Here is an 18,082-nt window from a genome sequence, read left to right on the forward strand (position 1 = left end):
CTGAGGCTCAGTTAATTCAGAGTTTTAAGCAGCAAGAGCAGCAGGGTAAAAGCTCTAGAAGGGGAGGCAGTCTGGCATGCTAGAGGCAGCGGAGGTCTGTGAGAGAGTCTGTCCCCTCTGGAGCAATCTCAGCTGGCTGTCTCTCAAAACTATGCTTCCCGGCTAACATTGCGTCTCCCGACACTTGACAAACACACACCCAGGCATCTTGTGTAGAGACTCTAAATCAGATGTTCTATTTATGGCATCTGGAAATTTTCTGATTCTAATATTTCCAGGTAACCCACGTAATTGTTTACACAATAAAGAAAGAAATCAATGAACATTGATTTTCTTGTTTGTCTTATTTCATTATAAACAGCTTTCCCATTTTGCTATTTTACTCATATTGTCCTTTACCAGCCCTGTCCAATACCTACTGATGTACTGATACCAATACCAGGGACAGGGAAACATAAGAAATTGATACCAATACCAGGGACAGAGATACAAAAGAAATTGATGCCTATTTTAAGACACAGCTTGATGTGCAGATTTACTTTTTATTCCATATAACCTTTGGATTCTATTGCAATAGAGCTATTTCTAAGTGAGTCTCTTCCCACTTTAAAACAGCAGGATTTGAGTCCAGTGGCACCTTAGACCAACAAGGTCTCTAAGGTGCCACTGAACTCAAATCCTGGTGTTCTACTGCACACCAACACAGCTACCTACCTGAAACTAATTTCCCACTTTAGTTTCTCATTTTGTATTCAGCCCAATGCTGCATATATGAAGATCCAATTAATTTTGAATCCTTTGTGCCCCACAAATACCATCTAAATTGTATTATCTGCAAATTTCAGTTCCATGTTCTTCACTAATATTTATCCTTATTAACTGTGAGAGTACCCAAATTGAACAGAGATCAGTTTCCCTGGAGAAAATGGCTGTTTTGGAAGGTGGACTGTGTGGTGTTATACCCCACGGAGATCCCTCCCCTCCCCAAACCGCAGCCTCCCCAGGAGCCACCCCTTAAATCTCCAGGAATTTCCCAACCTGGAGTTGGCAATTCTACTGAGTCACATGCACAGTTTGAACTTCAGAAAAAAACCTAAAAACAGCCCTGGGTATCGGGAATCTTTGTTGATACTGGTACATCACTCTAGGCCTATTTTATTTATTTATTTATTTATTTTATTCGATTTGTATTCCGCCCTCCCCGCATCAGCAGGCTCAGAGTGGATTCTAAGTAATACAATAATATAAAATACAGTACCTTTAAAACCGATAAAACATCTTAAAATATTTTAAAAAGACACACACAACAGACAATATAGCAGCAGGTTTTTTAAAAACATATGGCAGCAGATTTCACCAGCAACCACCACCCAACCCCCTACAGAAACATATGGCAAAGGCAGGTGGGTAGATACCCCAACTATCCCCAGGTGGCCGGCAGGGAGGCCCAAAGCGTCAACCATATGCCTGGTGGAACAACTCCGTCTTACAGGCCTGGCGGAAGGATAGCAAATCCGGCCAGGCCCTGATCTCTTTAGACAGAGCATTCCACCAGGTTGGAGCCAGGACCAAGAAGGCCCTGGCTCTGGTCAACACTAAAAGGGCCTCCCTGGGGCCAGAGACCAGTAGCAGATGTTTATCATTACAGCTAACCGTCCTTCAGGGCTCATACGGGGAGAGACGGTCCCATATTGTTATATGCTTTGCACCGGAGTTTACAGAAGAAACTAGTTCATTTTAGACCACAAGACAAACGCCAATACAGGCTCTATTATTTTGGTCTTCTTCTTTCTCTATAGTAATAATAATAACAACATTCTATTTATTTACTGCCCTTCAGGATGACTTAACACTCACTCAGAGCGGTTTACAAAGTATGTTATCATTATCCCCACAACAACAATCACCCTGTGAGGTGGGTGGGGCTGAGAGAGTTCCTAGAAGCTGTGACTAGGGTTGCCAGTCTCCAGGTAGCAGCAACAAAACACAATTTCCCGTGCAATAACAATGTCTCCCTATTTTATTTACAGTAATTGCATAATTTAACAGTCTCCAGGTAGCGGCTGGAGATCTCCTGGAATTACAACTGGTCTCCAGGCCACAGAGATCAGTTCACCTGGAGAAAATGGCTACTTTTGTGTGTGGATTCTACAGCCCGGAAAACCCACAACAACCATGATTCTATGGAATTATGCCAAGGTCCTTTCTCTCCCCAAACCCTATTTTCTCCAGGTTTCACCCCCTAAATCTCCAGGAATTTCCCAACTTGGGAGCTGGCAACCCTAGCAGTGACTAACCCAAGGTCACTCAGCTGGCTACAAGTGGAGGAGTGGGGAATCAAACCCGGTTCTCCAGATTAAAGTCCAGCGCTCTTAGCCACTACACCAAACTTCTTTATGATGGTTGCCAAAGAATCCTGACAGCAGGATCACAGACTCAGCCTTTTGCTTAAAATAAACCAGGATTTTCTCCCTATTTGTTTCAGACAAGGGGACACAGCTCTAATGCAGGCCTTTTAAAAGCACTTCCAGTACGTTTTAGGAGCGTTCCTAATAGTGACTGGACTTTTGATGTACCAAGAATAAAGAGCTTTCACTACAAAGATGTAAGGCTCGAGCGATACCCAAAGCCGCCATAGGGTTTCGCCTCTAAATTCCAATACGGGACAGTTTTACCATAGAAATGTGAAAGCCTAGAGCGACATCACCCCACAATCATGGCCATCGGCGGCTTTAAGTTTCTACCGGAAGTTCAGAATGTGAATGATCTGCTTGTGGCTCTATCGTCTAGTCCCAAGAAGCTGTTTCCAGTTCCGGAAGTGGGGGGGAGAGAAGGGGGATGGTGTAGTGCTGAGAAATAGCAGCGACGGCTCGGGGATTGCAAAGATGGGGGCTCATCTGGCTCGTCGGTATCTCTGGGATGCCGAAGTGGAGCCTGATCCGCAGAATCTGCCGACCTTCGACAGCAAATACGGCTTTCCGGAGCGTAAAGAACGCGGTGAGCTGACCTCAGGAGAAGGAGAAGGTCACCTGAGAGCTTCGCTGTTCGCTCCATCTCGGCCTCCCTCCTGTTTCTTCGCCTTTTGCAGCCCTTGACCCCAACCAAAGCCATTCCCCGCTCCTCCCCCGGCTAAGTGGTGAACGGAGACGACGACGGAAAACATTGTTTCGGTTTCAGGTTTTCACCCTGGGCGGTTAGGAGCGGTCCTATGGCAGCATCTCATTCCCCCAGACGCCCACCTGCAAGCCTGCCCTGTATAGCCCTGTATGTTTGCCTGCAGTGGTAATTACCACTTTTCCGAGGCTTAGCTGTGAAAATCTGTTGCAGCAAGAATAAGCAGAAGAGTGGTGGGGTTTCGTGGCCTTTTCACCCGACTGTTCACGTCCCCATCCTCAGCCTCATATGTATCCTATTCTGCCGTGAAGCTCACTGGGTATTCTTTGTTCTGTCATTGTTTCTCAGATTCATCTACATTGTTTGGTTATTGTGTGACCAAAATGGGTGTCTAGCGAAAGCCACTGTGTGCCAAACATTACAAAGTTTGTGCTAGCATAAACGTTAGTCCTTGAGGTGGCACAAGACTCCTGCTTAGAGTGGAGTTCTGTCTCTGCCTCTCACACCAAGACCAGATGTGCTTTTCAGAAGTGGCTGTCGCTCAGTTGATGCAGGTCTCAGCTTGTCACTTGTCGACTTTCATCTGAGTTACGTAGAGAACAACCTCCTTTTGCCTGAGACCCTGAAGTCTCAGAGTAGACTGCACTGGGCTAGGAAACAATTTCGTATGACAGTTCCACCAGTCTTTCTTAGCCAAGATGTCTAGATGAAACTTCTGCATTCAGGGGGAATTCAGCTCTGAATAACTTGGGAGGTTGGTAGGTATTGTACAGCATGGAGAAGTTACTCCCATTCCTTCCCTGCAAGCTTCCTGGAATCATTTGATTGACCACTGTGAAAAACAGAGTACTAGCCAAATGGCCCATTGGTGGCATCTGTGAACAGTTATGGCTTTTATGTTCACGCATGCCAGTGTGTGTTATGAACTTCAAATGGTTACTATTGTCCTTGTTAATATGTATTGGGTCCAGCTATTATGTGCTTGTTTTGTACAGCTAAGGGCTGATCTTCAGACTTTTATATTGCTGCCTAATACTCCATTATGAGAAAACTACATAGATATATTTTCCACACAGAAGATCAGTAGTGGGGTGGTGATGCAGGGGGTGTTCTGAGATAACCCATGTTGGGAATACAGGATGGTAATGACTCACTTGCAATGCTTGAGGCATGCAGCTCCAAACCTACAGCTCCGTGTCTTTACACAGGCAATGACTGGCTGCAGTTGCTGTCAAAAACCCCTATTAAGGTGGAGCATTTTGGAGTTCTGGCAGGGGCCTATTAGCTTTAATAGGAAAATTAGATTTAGTTTACAGAACAAACTGTGTTACATTCCGTAGTAAAAATGAAAAATGGATGGTGTTGGTGAAGAGCTGCCTGGCTTTCCTGGCCTCACTTCTGACCCTTTCCTCTCCTATACAGAGATGATAGCAACACAGCACCAGATGAATGATGCCCAGCTTCCTCTGCAACAGCGGGACTATTGTGCCCATTATCTCATCAAGTTGATGAAATGCAAGCGTGACAATTTTCCCAATATTTTTGCGTGCAAACATGAGCGCCATGACTGGGATTATTGTGAGCACCTGGAGTAAGTGGCAACCCTACTTTTGCGCTTCTTCCTTGAGATGGTCTAGAAATTTGTTACCAGCACTCGTGTTTTCCCAGAGAAGTTTAACTTGCTCCTACTGTGTAGAATGCAGCAGGATGTAATAGAACTGGTAGAGTGACATTAAAGGGTATTGTGTCACAACCACTGTGGTATGGTTGGGAGAAATAAAAGGAAACTGATGCTTTCTCAGCTATGATTCTTGTAACACTGAACCTTGACTGCTTCTTTGTTCTATTTGGGAGGGGGCATTCACTTCAGTCTATGGAATCAGCTTCCCTTTGAGTTTTCTGCTGCCAATTGCAAGGAAACAGAAGGTTCCTTACTAAACTAAAATTAGTAATAGAGACTTAAGGTGGCATCAAGTGGATGTCTACAACATGTGCTTAAAAGGTATCTATGTTCCAGAATATAAAACATGGCATGTAATTTATCATGAGGAACTCAGTCTAACTGACATCTACTAGTCCTAATAATGGGACAGGGGATAGTTTGGTGGAAGGAGTTTGGTGGGAGCAAGTGGTTCTTTAAGGGCCTCTTACAGGTCTTGAGATTTATTCAGAAATTTAGAAGGCAAGTGAGGAAGTATTTGGGATTTTAAACAGTCCTTTGTCCCCACTTGCAATGGCTTCTGATAACTAGTACGGGTAGTTTTATTCTGCTAACCCTGCTATGAGATTAAAGTCACAGGAAGTCTTTAACAGAGGGTATCGAGCGATAATGTTCTGTATTTCAGGATGGAAGTGGATTAAATGTTAAAACTAGGTTAAATGCCCCAGACTAATGTGTACGTGTCTGCCCTCCTATAGCTATGTCATGCGCATGAAAGAGTTTGAACGGGAGAGACGCCTCCTGGCTAGAAAGAAGCGCATTGAACAAAAGGAGAAAGCAGCAGCGGCAGAATCGTGACCGACTTCGGGGTGCCTCTCCAGGCTTCTTTTACTCGAAGCTTGTATAATTCTCTCGGTCTGTTACGTTGGAAAATAAACCTTATATTTAGATCTGGAGTTTTCACTCTGTGGTTCATGGGTTAGAAGGGTAGTACTGTAACTAGTGCCTGCTTCAAACTTCAAAAAAAGTGGGATTTATGGCAATAAATTAAAAGTCTAGGTACACTTGTGTGTTCATCATGAAAAGGGGAGGTGTTTGGTTCCCTTTCGTACAAAGAACATATACTAGCCAAAAAGTTGCACAAGGAGACTACGAAGTACCAACTGTTGTGTGTGCTTGGATAAAAGACCCCGTTGCCTTCGAGTACAGCTCATGCATACCTTGGACACTTTCTATATCCAGCTTTGATCTCTTGTGTTTGATAACCGCATGTTTCACTCCTAATTCCACCTGAAGAGGCTATATTTGTATATTGGTATTACATGAAGCCTTTTAATTAGTCCCTGCTTGGTTCATATCTCATGTTAAAGTTCTACTTCCATGTGCGGATAATGAAAATTGCAGATAGGAAAGGGAGAGAGGCTTCCTCGTGCAAGGAGAACTGTAGCCATGCCTGAGTGCCCCATTCATTCCTACAATAGATTTGAGTCTTCAGGCTGTTGAGTTGCATCAAGGCTGCAGGTGGCAGTGGATCAGGAACTAGCTGCACTGTTGATACGTCCAGTGCTGCTTCCTCTTTTTGTTGCCACAATGGTGTCTGGGCTGGTGGATGTGAGAGGTTCAGGCGGTCATTCTGAGAGTCAAATGCTGCCACAAGAACTCTGCAGCATCAATAATAGATATGGAAAGGAAGAAAGAAGGGGTAGCAGGAAGGATAGAAGGGTAATAAGATGACAGAATTGGCAGAAGGGTCGAATGTGATGGAAGGAAATGAAACGTGGGAACAATGGGAGATGAGGTTAAAGGCAAAGATTGGAGAATGGGCTGAAGTTATGGGATAAAAACGTTAAAGGCAGAGGATATGGACGAGGAAGACACAGGAAGTATGGTGTAGAGATGTAACAAGGGTGGGAGAATATAGGGATCTGTTGCTATAGTAATAGTGTGGAAAAGGAAGAAGGCAGAGTTAGGAGGAAAGGCATGAGGAACTGATCAAAAGCAAGTAAAAAAGGCAAAGGAAGAAGGGAACAATTTAGTCATACAAATTAAATTTGCAACAGAATGCCAGATTGTTTTTAGGTTGCTCCCTGTCACCTTCATAATTCCACCTATGCTGCAGTTTCCATAAGACTGAATTTAAGGCACAAATGAGAATAGCAAACAAATCTGCAACATGAGTCCCCCCCCCAATATTTAGTATAGAAAAAGAACAGTTTATATTCATTTAGAGTGGTAACCGTAAAGCTTCTCCCTTGCCAGGAACAGGAGAGTGGGACATTTTACCATCTGGCTTTTTAGTGCAGATATAAGGACTCGCTAAAACTATGAACAATGACCCACTTAAGCAAGTTTTCTAACTTTCCTCCCATTAAGAGCTAAGAAAATACAAGAGACCTTTTCTGCTGACAAAGTAATGTGGAGTTTGTCTTTGTCCCTCCCTTAAAGTCTTGTCTCTTTCTAGCTTATTCACTATGCTGCAATTTTATTCTTAGGATACTAAGCAGCACATTGATACCACTACTAGATGATGTGATGTTCCCCTTGCTTTTAAAAGACATTAATAGAAGATCGACAAATCACTATTCGTTATGTTGGCTAAACAGAACCTTCTTTGATATCTGTTGATCAGCCACTGCTTGGGGGCAACCATTCTCCTGACTTGTCTGATGTTCTATAGGCATTTTGCTGCCCACTTAGTCCATCAAGGCAGTTCCTGAACTACTGAAAGTAAAATTCTCAAGTGAAAGGTAGGAGAAACCTTATAAAAACTTTGCATAGTTGTATTATAGCTTGGTAATAATTTCAACACTAGCTGAAGGATTAAACAGTAGCCATTTCTTGGTAGCCTTCTATTTTTTAGCATGTTACATGTGCTCCATATAGTCATACATTAAGCATCTTCTTTAGGTGCCCTGCCATGTAACCCTTCCCCCATACCAGGTAAGTCCTCTGTCCTATAATTCCAAGATGCTCTATACAAACAACTCGGCACTACTTGGTGGTTGGATTATCTTTATTGGTGTAGTTCTGACATGGAAGAAAGATCCACATGAAACAGACCATAGCAAGTCAGTGGCTCATTAAACAGCTGCCTAACATGTTTCCAGTATCTTACTGCTCACATGCAGCATAAAATAAGACTATAGCAAACTTACAGCCTGCTCTTATCCATGTTTACTTAAGAGTGAGCCTTAATGAGTTCAACAGGGCTTCTTCTCAAGTAAGTGAACAGGACTGCAACCTTGATAACATTAAGACAAAACAGGAAAAAGCGAATAGAGAGATTGCCCGAGGTCTCATAACACTGAATTTTTTTTCCGGTAGCAAGAGTAAAGGGCCCCTTCTGGTGATAAAATGACATTTCAACCATTGTTTCAAATGACCCCCACCCCATTTACAGTGCAAGTGTGGGTTTAACTTTCCCTACACATGGCATCAGAGCCACTACTGAAACATTTTGTAAGGAAGGGACACTTGAAGTAGGAGTGATTCGAGTCTGGACTGAGTTCAGAGAAAATACACGAAGCAACTGCCACAGAATAGTAGCTTATGTGGAAAGTGGTTCTTCAGACCCTCACTTCAATGCCCACCTCTGCCAGCAGTCCAAAGCACAGCCTACTTTGCAGCCACCATTCTACGCAGCTGAGTTAATTTAAAACACAACCTCTGCTTAGCATGTAAGTAGGACAGGGAGAAGAGACAGGAATTTTGCTCAATGGTGACTGATGGTGACTGGAGCTCATTTTTGCTAAGGAAAGGGAGACAGTTGCTTTTTCACTGAAAACTCATAGTTGGCTTGCATGTTGGGTGTAAGGGAACCACCAGCTACTCTCAGAGCATAATCCTAGCACATGGTTCTCTCTTGCCATCTCCCTTGCCCCAGATATGCAGCTTAATGCTTCCTGTCTGCGTGATCAGAACTACATGATCAAGGCTGCTTTATAGGAGTACACTGAAGTTGCTCCTGCTCACTCCCTGGAGCTGCTTTAAGATTTGGGCTGCAAGTACCAATGCTGTTCTGGGAGCAAGTACTGAAGGGTTCACAAGACCATGCTGCATAAAAGAGGAAGACAAGGCTTCATACTGGAGCCTTGCCTTTTCCACTTCCTCTAGTAAATCTTACAGAAGCTTTCTAGACAGAGAAGGGCTGAGTCAGATATGTGCTATTACCAATAATTGCCACAAGAGGGCTTGTTTAGTTGAGATGTGCAAAGCTGAACTGAGAGGCAGGCAACTCCTATACATTATGAGCAGTAGAGCAGAGGCCTGCTGCATTGGACAGAAGTCTGCTCCTTGAGTGAGGCTACCTAGATTCAGCCTTTGGCACCTACTCATACAGAATTAGCTGCACAGCAACTACTTCAGTGTTAGTTCACTGCAAATTTAGACTGTTCCCCCAGGGGCTTTATTTTCTACTGCAGCTTTTGGCTTCACAGTGCTCTGTAAAGAAGGTAAATCCCAAGCTCAGAAAGGCTTTGGAATGGGGGTAAGAACACAGATACGCTAGTGGGGGAGATAAGTTTACACAAGCAAGGAATCCCTATAGCTTCACTCCTTGAACATAGTGCAGACAGCAAGAAAAAAATCCCACTTTAGACTCCAACAGCCACTCGACATTTTTTTTTTAAAAAACTTCATCAGCCCAGATCTAGAAGCAACTGCCTACAGCTCAGAGCAGGAAGGGGATAATGGGTGAACGCAGTGGTGGGTAATCCCGGAACTCCTTCAGGTAGCTTCGGTGCTTTCCTTTTGCCCAGATCGTCATTTGGATAAAGCCAACCAGAGAGAAGAGAGCCACTGCAGGCAAAGAAGATAGTTGTGCTTCAGCAGCAGTACATATAGGTCACTAAACATTCCATTTATTTATTTAATTCGATTTGTATTCCGCCCTCCCCACACCAGCAGGCTCAGGGCGGATTCCAACTAATAGAATAATATAAAATACAGTATCTTTAAAACCAATAAAACATCTTAAATATTTAAAAAAGAACACACACAGCAAGCAATCCCCTCCCGTCCATAAATCTAATAGTATATTAATTTCTGTTAAATATATGGAGTGACTGATGGGGAAACTACAGGAATACATGCCAAGCAGATGCTCTACCACTCAGCCATGGCCCCTTCAGATTGTGCTGAACCCAGCTCCAGCTACATTACAAAGTTACCACTTGTCTAAGATCGGACAGAGCAGCATTTGCCTTGGAATTTATCCTTTAGAAGAAAATGCTGCTGTGCAGAGAGACTCCTTTCACCCCCTGTTATGACCTGTACATTCTTTGGGGTAGATTTTTCTTTTAATCTTCCCCTTACACCCTCTGGGTAGTTTGCTGCCACCAGGAATATATTATTCCAAAATATTTTATTCAAATTTCCCCTTTGGTAACGTGTTTAAGCATCAGGCTCCTTCGTGGTTCTATGTGGCCCTGAGGATATGAACGGGATATAGCAATGACAGCTACACTGGGATATAACAAAACAAAATAAATGTTTATTTTTCAAGAAGTGTATTGGTTTCATAAAAGTAGTTCTTAGTTCTTAAAGTTACTTCCTATAAACTCATTCACACAGATCTCTTGTAAGGCTTCACACACAGTTAGCCTCTTTCTCTAGGCTCTATATTTCCCTCACAGAGAACTCCTCAGGCAGCACACAGCTAGCCTCTCTTTCTCTTATTCACAGAAATATGAAACCTGCTCAGGCAGCCCACAGCTGGCCTCTCTTTCCCTGACTGAGTGTCCTTTCACAAAAATGCTCAGTTCAGGTTCCACACAGGTTATATTTCTCTCATAAAGCACTTCAACATATACAGGCAGCACACAGCTAGCCTGCTTTCTTCTGACTCATTGCTCTCTGCTCTCTCAGTCTAAACTGCATTCACGCCGCCCACAATCTCAGTCAACCAGTCATATCGCTCACTCATTCCTCTCTTTCACCCCCACTCTTCACCTAGCTCAAACCAAGCATTTAAAGACACATGCACACATTTACTTGGAATCATTACACCCCCTTTTCTGACAAGGCAAGGTGAGACAAACACCTCAGAAGGACCATTACAGCTCAGTGCGATCCAGACTTTCATATCTCTCCGCCTAGCTCATGTAACCCACCTCCTAACTCCCTACCAAGCAATTATACATATCCTTTCAGGACATGTAACAAGGCTGACGTGCCACCTTCCAAACCATTTCCCAGTTGCTCTCCTCAGCTTGTACAGTTGTTCAGCTCTTACATAAAGAAACTCAATTGTGCCCTTGTCTAGCCAGCCATAATACTTGCATCATGTCTTAAACAGAAGGGACACTGCAGGCTGACTAACCACCAGACCCTAAGTAGATCCAAGCTGCCCCAGCCTGGCTCCAGTATCTTGAATGCAAAAAGACCAGAAAAAGTATGAGCCAGAACAATAATACAATGAGCAGATGCATATATCTGGTTTAGGAAAAGCAGGAACTGACTCCAGATACAGATTCCTGAGATTCCAAGTGACAGGGATGATAAAACCCCACTCTCTCAGCAAGAAAAACTAGTAAACTTTTACTTAGCTTCATTGTTTGATACAGTGGATCCACACTTTTGACTACCCCCTTTCCCCGGAAAAAAAGAGGCAAGAGGGAAGAGGTAAGCCCGAACTCTTGTGTTTTGCCTTCCACTGAGACAGAAGCCACAGTAACTTCCTATGCTGGAGAGACAAGCTTCCTGCACTCCTGTAAATACATGGGGGCTCAACCCTACTTCCTGGGAAGGGAAAGTTTAACTACAAAATGAGAGAAGAAAGAACTGATAGAGGGCCTTGTGAATTTCTGATAAATAATTATAGCAAAGACCTGACATCTCTGAAAGTCCAAATAAAGACTTACCAGGAAGGCACTGAGTCATAATGGCAAAACCAATCCAGGATCCCACCTGGAAGAGAAGACAGACACCAATTCAGAGTTGTGACAGGCAGTGCAGATAGGGCTTCTGAGCTGATCTTTACAGCTATGACTAATTAGCAAAAGGCTGCAGTAGCCTCTTTTGACATTCACATTACAAGGACAAAGAGGGAGCACCACAGCCCTGCTCACTGCCAAGAGATCTCTCTGTACTTGCCAATCAAAGTAGAACTATAAAGCAAACCATCTCTGCCCCACCCCAGCACTCCAAAGCCGATTCCTCTTTTGTACCCTTAGACTAGATTTAGGTTGATGGGTGAGTTGAGGGAAGTGGCTCCCATGTTATCTACTCAGAAGGGAACAGCAAGCTCAAGTAAAGACAGCAGCCAAAACCAGAGTATCTGGAAATCAGTAAAAGGCACTCTACTTTAATTTGTGTACATAACTACCACACATCTTGAAAACATTAAATCACAATTTATTATCCATTCCTTCTGCAGTGTCATAGGGGACAGAAGAATTCAGCTTATTTCCCCCTAACTACTTCTATGAAACAGCTGTCATAGAGCTACCAAGTCTCAAGAGGCTGAATTTTGGACATAACAATGCCAATATTTTGTTAAGGAGTCTTCAGCCATGTATACAAGATGTCTTAGATGGATAAAAACCTCATGATACGTCGAGCAGATAAGCCAGGATGAAAAGTTGTGCTCATTGGCTGCTTTCCTGAAAGAAGAAACTGCTGTTCCAGCTACATGCTTCATGTGAAATAGTACAGAACAAGAAATAAGACACTGGATCATCTCAACTCAAGCCTCTTTGATCTGTGATGAGTCTGTACAGCATCCTTACCTCGTAGGTGTAGTTAGGGCAGGAAACCAGCATAAAAAGCCATGTGAAAGGGTTCTTTGTAGGATACGGTATCTTCCTCGTCTTGGAGCCTGCAGGGAAATTACTTGTTTCTAAGAAACACCCCATATATCCCCACTTCCGAATGATTCTATTTTCTCTGCCGCATGTCTCCCACGGTTAAGGAGCTCTTAAGTGGAACCAGCAGTCTTAAGCAGGACATTTTTTTTCCACTACTTCATACCTGCCTCACAGCTTGAAGTTTCTGCAGATGTCCTTGCAGGAGGTACTGCACTCCAACTGTGTGTTTCACAGGAAACTACTGGAGCGCTATAGCTTTATGAGCTTTGGCTGGAGGGACTGGGGGAAGGGGGGAAAGTAGTGCTTACAGAAGACAGAAACTAGGCAGGGTACAGGTGATGCTTCTGTAGCCTACACAGCCTCTCTCTCTCTCTCTGTTGCTGTTCCATCCTACTTGTAGCCTAGCCTCTTTAGCAGAACTCCTGCTTCTCCTACTTGAAGTCTTCGCTCCTTGCACATACCACCAACAAAAAGGGAGATCTAGAGTCTGCAAACCCCACAAACATTAATGAAGTGGACAAATGGGATACATCTATGCAGAAAATTCAGATTTTCAGGCCAGATTAAATCTCTGCTTGAAGTTACATTTTAACCTGAAGACAGAGGACAGTTAGCCTCACCAGCCATGGACTCTCGACAGCATCGCTTGCTAGCAGTTCCTTTAGGCTCATCTTGTACGTCCATCATTCTGAATACTTGAAATTTAGTTTAAGCCCTAAAATGACCTCTGTATCATCCTACTCTCTACTCACCAGCAGGGCGCAGGTTCCTCAGAGCAATATGAATTGAGAAATTTCCAAGCTGACAGAACTGCATGAAGAAAAGGAGCAAACATCAATAAACAATATACAAGGGCTAAGCTCTGATCTGCTACAATGTCCCTCATCCTCACAAGCCAAGTTCCTGCATGGAAGTCTGCCAGAGCCACTGTAGTCGTGACCAATGGTGCACATTACTGTTGCCCATCTTAGAAGCTAGTTGGGAGAGAAAGAAATTCCTAAGTGTGCCAGCAAGGAAGAATCCTATTCTTACCCGTGCATTATAATCCCACCTCCCTCATACTATCCTCTACACTTGTTCTCAACTCCTCACATTACTTTCACTACTTCTATGTTCCAGAGCTACACCCTATCACGGAAAGAGGCCCTGGAGCCATGCCTGACTCAAATTAAGGAAGTAGGGATTAGGAGGAGATGACACCTAGATCATGCACACAGCAAGACAAATGGGAAACAAGCAGTTTCTCTCTCTTCCTCAGTATTGGCACCAGGCTTCACTCACTACTAGTTACACAAGCACCCACCCCAGGGCTACCTATAATCCCAACCAAACCCTGTAACACTGAATCTTACCCCACTACTACATCTCATCTGTCCACACTCACTCACGCCCTACATGGGACTCCTACTAATCCCCAAGGGTCTACACATTCTTACCAGGAATATGATGAGTGCCAGTTTCACTTGTTCATGTCCATATGCTGGAGGATATTGAAACAAACACATTTGCACAAGTTAGAGGAATTATGAAACTAGGAACAGCTAGTGTGTTCCTACTAGGAATAAACTCTGCAACAACAGAGAACTCAGGAAGCTTTCCAGAACAGAGGCTTATGAGATCAGCAACATAGTTATAGCAGAAGAGTTCTGCATGGGGGAACTAGAATTTGGAAATAGGGAAAGAGGTTGCAGATTTTTATTTAAGGCATTGATGTCTCCTTCCTCCATACCAACAAGATACATATCTGGATAACCAACAATTCAAGAAAAAAAATAGGGATCCACTATTAATTCTCAAAAACATTTTAAAAATGGTCAGTAAGGAGTAAACAACTAGTACGTCCTATCCTCTGAGAATGGCAAAAGCAGCGAAATGTTTACAAATATAAGACATATAGGGTCAGACACATCAAGGAATCTTGGTGTAGGATGGGAAATGACATAAAATCCAAGGGCAGATAGTTACCCTGGGAAAAGAAAAGTCACAAACCTATCTCATGGATGAAGTATACATAGATTTTGGGTAGCTTGTGTTTAAAGAACACACTTGAAATTCATGCACTAGCAAAATTTAAATTCTGCCCTCAATGGAAGGTTAATTAAATTCAGCAAATCTACTTGTCTTCACCTACTATTAGGGAGGCTCATGAAGCTAGGTGGAGAACCAAAGATCTGCCTCCTAACCCCACCCCCTGCCCCCAGAAAATCTGTGCACTCTCAATCACCCATAGCTTCAGCAATACCACCAGACATTGCCCATTGCGCTTTCAAGCCTGTCTTGAATAGTAAGTGCTAGAAACCTGTATTTTTTTTAAAAATGAAGGCAGAATTGAGGATGCCAAAAGTTATGCCCCTCACTAAATTCTTTTCTTCCCAGACCCACGGAATACAAGAGCCCTGATAGTACTCTTGTGAAATGTTAAGGTGGCCAATTAGCAATTGACTAACAAACTGTGCAATACAATATCAATTATGCCACAAACAGGCACCATCCCATGTGAACACTTATTCAGCCCCCTTCCAAGAGAATCCAAGAGTAAAATATGAGGGAGATTAACTCAACCAAGTTTCTTTAAAAGCTACCTGGGCTCTTTATTCAACATGGACCTCCGAGATCCTTCCCTTTTTTCTTCAGCTGCCTATGATGTCACTTACCAGGTGGAGTATACAAAGGGTGATTGATATAGTATGCCATCCAGGCAGCAAAGCCCCAGTAATAAGTGCAATTCTGGAGAAAAACAAATGCAGTATGAAATGCCTCCCTAATGAAAACAGGTATGATTATTACTTCTGCTTTGTTGCCTGGGAAAAGCTTAAGCAGAGATCAAGACCAGCCATTCCCCCCAATCCCACGTAAATTAAGTTTTAGAAGCAAATGGAAAATATTGCTTGGCCTTTCCTCCTTGTCCCCACTTAGGTTCACTTCTGCAGTGCTTACCTTGAAGATGTTACGCAAGGGCATTGTCCCATGAGAGAACCTATGGACAAAGAGGGTCTCCAAGAGCCGCTTGATGTAATGGAAAGAGTGGCAGATGCAGGCTAGACTGGAGGGGAAGATAAAGGGGAGGGTACTATCAGCATATAATCTTCTAGAGAAATATAAATGCAAGCTACTCCTAAGTTTCCCCAAAGTCCTCCAGGGGCTCTCCTTTAAGCTTTCCATCTTTTGAGCTTTCATTCAATACGGGTGACTGTTCAGAGACTTTTGTTGCCACCTTCCTTAATCAACTCCAATTAACTTCCTTAATTTCCACTCAGAACAACTGCTCCAAGAAGAAGACTGGAACATTAAACTATGCCACAGGCATGACTGCATGGGGAAACCAGAGAGCACTACTGTGCTCAATTAGGCCCAGCAACCACAGAATGAGTTCATTACTCAGCTGTGTTATTTTCTGCCCACTTGATTACTGCTCCTGGCAATGCAAATATAGTACAGAGAATTTGGGACACATTTTAAGGATGAAGAATCCCCATCCTCAGAGCAGGATGTGAGGAAGAGCACAGGCTATCCAAAGAGCCAGCTAAATTAGAGGGCAGCACCCCAGCACATAGCAAAAATGTACACACTTACTGTACCACAGAGTATTTGCTGGAGGAGAAGTCATACTTGGGGCCATAGATGAAAGGAACCCGGAAGTAGAAGAGCAAGTAGATTGACAGGGGCCCGGCATATTCAGTGAGGAAGACCTGAAAGGCAGGTGAGGAAGGGTGAGGAAGAGTTGGGAAACGAGGGTGTGGCAGAACAGGGACCATCTTAACAGGGAAGAGGCATGCTTACAGTCACCCAGCTGATTTGTGCTCCCAGATCCCGGAAATACAGTGTTGCGGTGGTGCCAACTGGCAAGTTCTGAAGGATGTCCTCATCCTTTAGGGATCTCCCCTCTAAAAGAAAGAAAAATCACAACGATGCCCCAGTTCCCTCAAGCACTCTTAGTGGGATACCAAATCCAATGACTACATCTTTCATTACATGGCAGAGAAGCTCTGACTACCTAACAGTCAGGAGGCCACAATGAAGAAAACATGGTTGCTTGCCAGTAACTGAAGTTATATGAGTGGTTATCTTTGCATTCACACCTATGCAGAGCACCAGTCAATCTTCTAGAGCAGTGGTACTGGCACCAACACTCTGAGCCTAATGCTGGTATGCATGCCTAGAGGGACAGTGTCGTGCCTTCCCATTCAGTTCTCAGAGCAATGCAGAAGGTTAGATGCACCTGCTTTGGGGGAAAAGTGCAGGTTGCATAGAGCACAGATGAGCACTCAAAGAACATTAGTTACAGATAAGCAACCTGTTCATCTTCCTAATGGCCTCTGTGCAGGTAAAACAAAGAAGAAAAAGCAAATGGTGCAAAGGGCAGAATTCTTTGATTGTAAAGGAAGACCTTTGCATTTCGCATCAGCTTCATCACTAGACACTAAAAAGAATTTTTAAAATTCCCCCTGACGAAGCTGATGCGAAACGCATATGGGTTAAACTTTGCAATTAAAGAATTCTTCCCTTTGCACCACTAGCTGTTCCTTCTTCATTTTGCCTTGGTGCAACCCCCCTTCTTCTTCTTCATAGGTTTGTGCCTAGTCAAGTTCTACAGGAAGCATGGACTCCAAACTATCAGAATGTTCCATGATTCCACTTACTAGGATCCAGGCGTAGAGACTGCCGAGCTGGATACCACTGAGGATCTGGAAAAAGAAAAAGAGGGAGGAAAACATTATATAAGAAATATATACCCAAGAAGAGATAACAGAAGATCACAAAACCATTTTAGCCACCTCTTATTTATTTATTTTTTGCCAAGTAAACTAGGCCACCGACATAAACTGGCACTTGCCTTAACAAGACAGGGGTGCCCTTTGTCACCATTGTTATTTATCTTGATCTTGGAAATACTGATGATTCAAATAAGACAGGATGATACAATTCGAGGCATGAAAATAAAAGTTCTCCTACAAGGTTAGGGCCTTTGCGGATGATATAATGTTAATAGTAGAGGATCCTATTGAAAATATGCCAAAGGTAATAGAGAAAATAAAACAGTTTGGAGACCTGGCTGGATTTTATGTGAATAAAAAGAAGTCAAAGATTTTATGCAAGAACATGACTAAGCAGAAGCAGCAAGAGCTAATGGAGATAACAAACTGTGAGGTAACTAATAAAGTAAAATATTTGGGCATTGAACTGACTGCGAAAAATATAGATTTGTTTAAAAATAATTATGAGAAACTATGGATACAAATAGAGAGAGACTTAATAAAATGGAATAAACTGAACCTATCCTGGTTGGGAAGAATAGCAGCAGTAAAAATGAATGTTTTACCACGAGTAATGTTCTTGTTGCAAACTATTCCAATCATCCGAGACTCCAAACAATTTGATAAATGGCAAAGGAAAATTTCAGACTTTGTGTGGGCAGGCAAGAAACCGCGAGTGAAAATGAAGGTATTACAAGATGCGAAGGCAAAAGGTGGTCTGCAACTGCCCAACATAAGGCTATACCATG

General features: G+C 43.2%; 2 protein-coding genes across 3 annotated transcripts in view; one reads left to right on the forward strand and one right to left on the reverse strand.

Annotated features, from left to right (window-relative positions):
• The first annotated feature begins 2,818 nt into the window (after positions 1-2,818).
• Positions 2,819-5,724, forward strand: LOC129328618 (NADH dehydrogenase [ubiquinone] 1 beta subcomplex subunit 7-like). The gene is made up of 3 exons (XM_054977801.1): positions 2,819-2,997; positions 4,537-4,705; positions 5,533-5,724. Exons 1-3 carry the CDS (start codon positions 2,886-2,888, stop codon positions 5,630-5,632), a joined length of 381 nt encoding a protein of 126 aa, XP_054833776.1. The 5' UTR covers positions 2,819-2,885; the 3' UTR covers positions 5,633-5,724.
• Positions 5,725-7,773: 2,049 nt separating this feature from the next.
• LOC129328231 (very-long-chain enoyl-CoA reductase) overlaps positions 7,774-18,082 on the reverse strand; it is a 48,418-nt gene continuing 38,109 nt past the window's right edge. For both annotated transcript variants that reach the window (XM_054977153.1, XM_054977152.1), the window contains 10 exons: positions 17,220-17,264; positions 16,360-16,463; positions 16,153-16,268; positions 15,517-15,622; positions 15,234-15,306; positions 14,016-14,059; positions 13,332-13,389; positions 12,502-12,590; positions 11,635-11,680; positions 7,774-9,571 (listed from right to left, as the gene is read on the reverse strand). In XM_054977153.1, coding sequence (XP_054833128.1) covers positions 9,444-9,571; positions 11,635-11,680; positions 12,502-12,590; positions 13,332-13,389; positions 14,016-14,059; positions 15,234-15,306; positions 15,517-15,622; positions 16,153-16,268; positions 16,360-16,463; positions 17,220-17,264 — 809 coding nt within the window. In that variant the 3' untranslated portion in view covers positions 7,774-9,443. The remainder of the gene's footprint in view (positions 9,572-11,634; positions 11,681-12,501; positions 12,591-13,331; positions 13,390-14,015; positions 14,060-15,233; positions 15,307-15,516; positions 15,623-16,152; positions 16,269-16,359; positions 16,464-17,219; positions 17,265-18,082) is intronic.

Source organism: Eublepharis macularius, chromosome 4, assembly GCF_028583425.1.
Source record: "Eublepharis macularius isolate TG4126 chromosome 4, MPM_Emac_v1.0, whole genome shotgun sequence".
Lineage (NCBI taxonomy): Eukaryota > Metazoa > Chordata > Lepidosauria > Squamata > Eublepharidae > Eublepharis > Eublepharis macularius.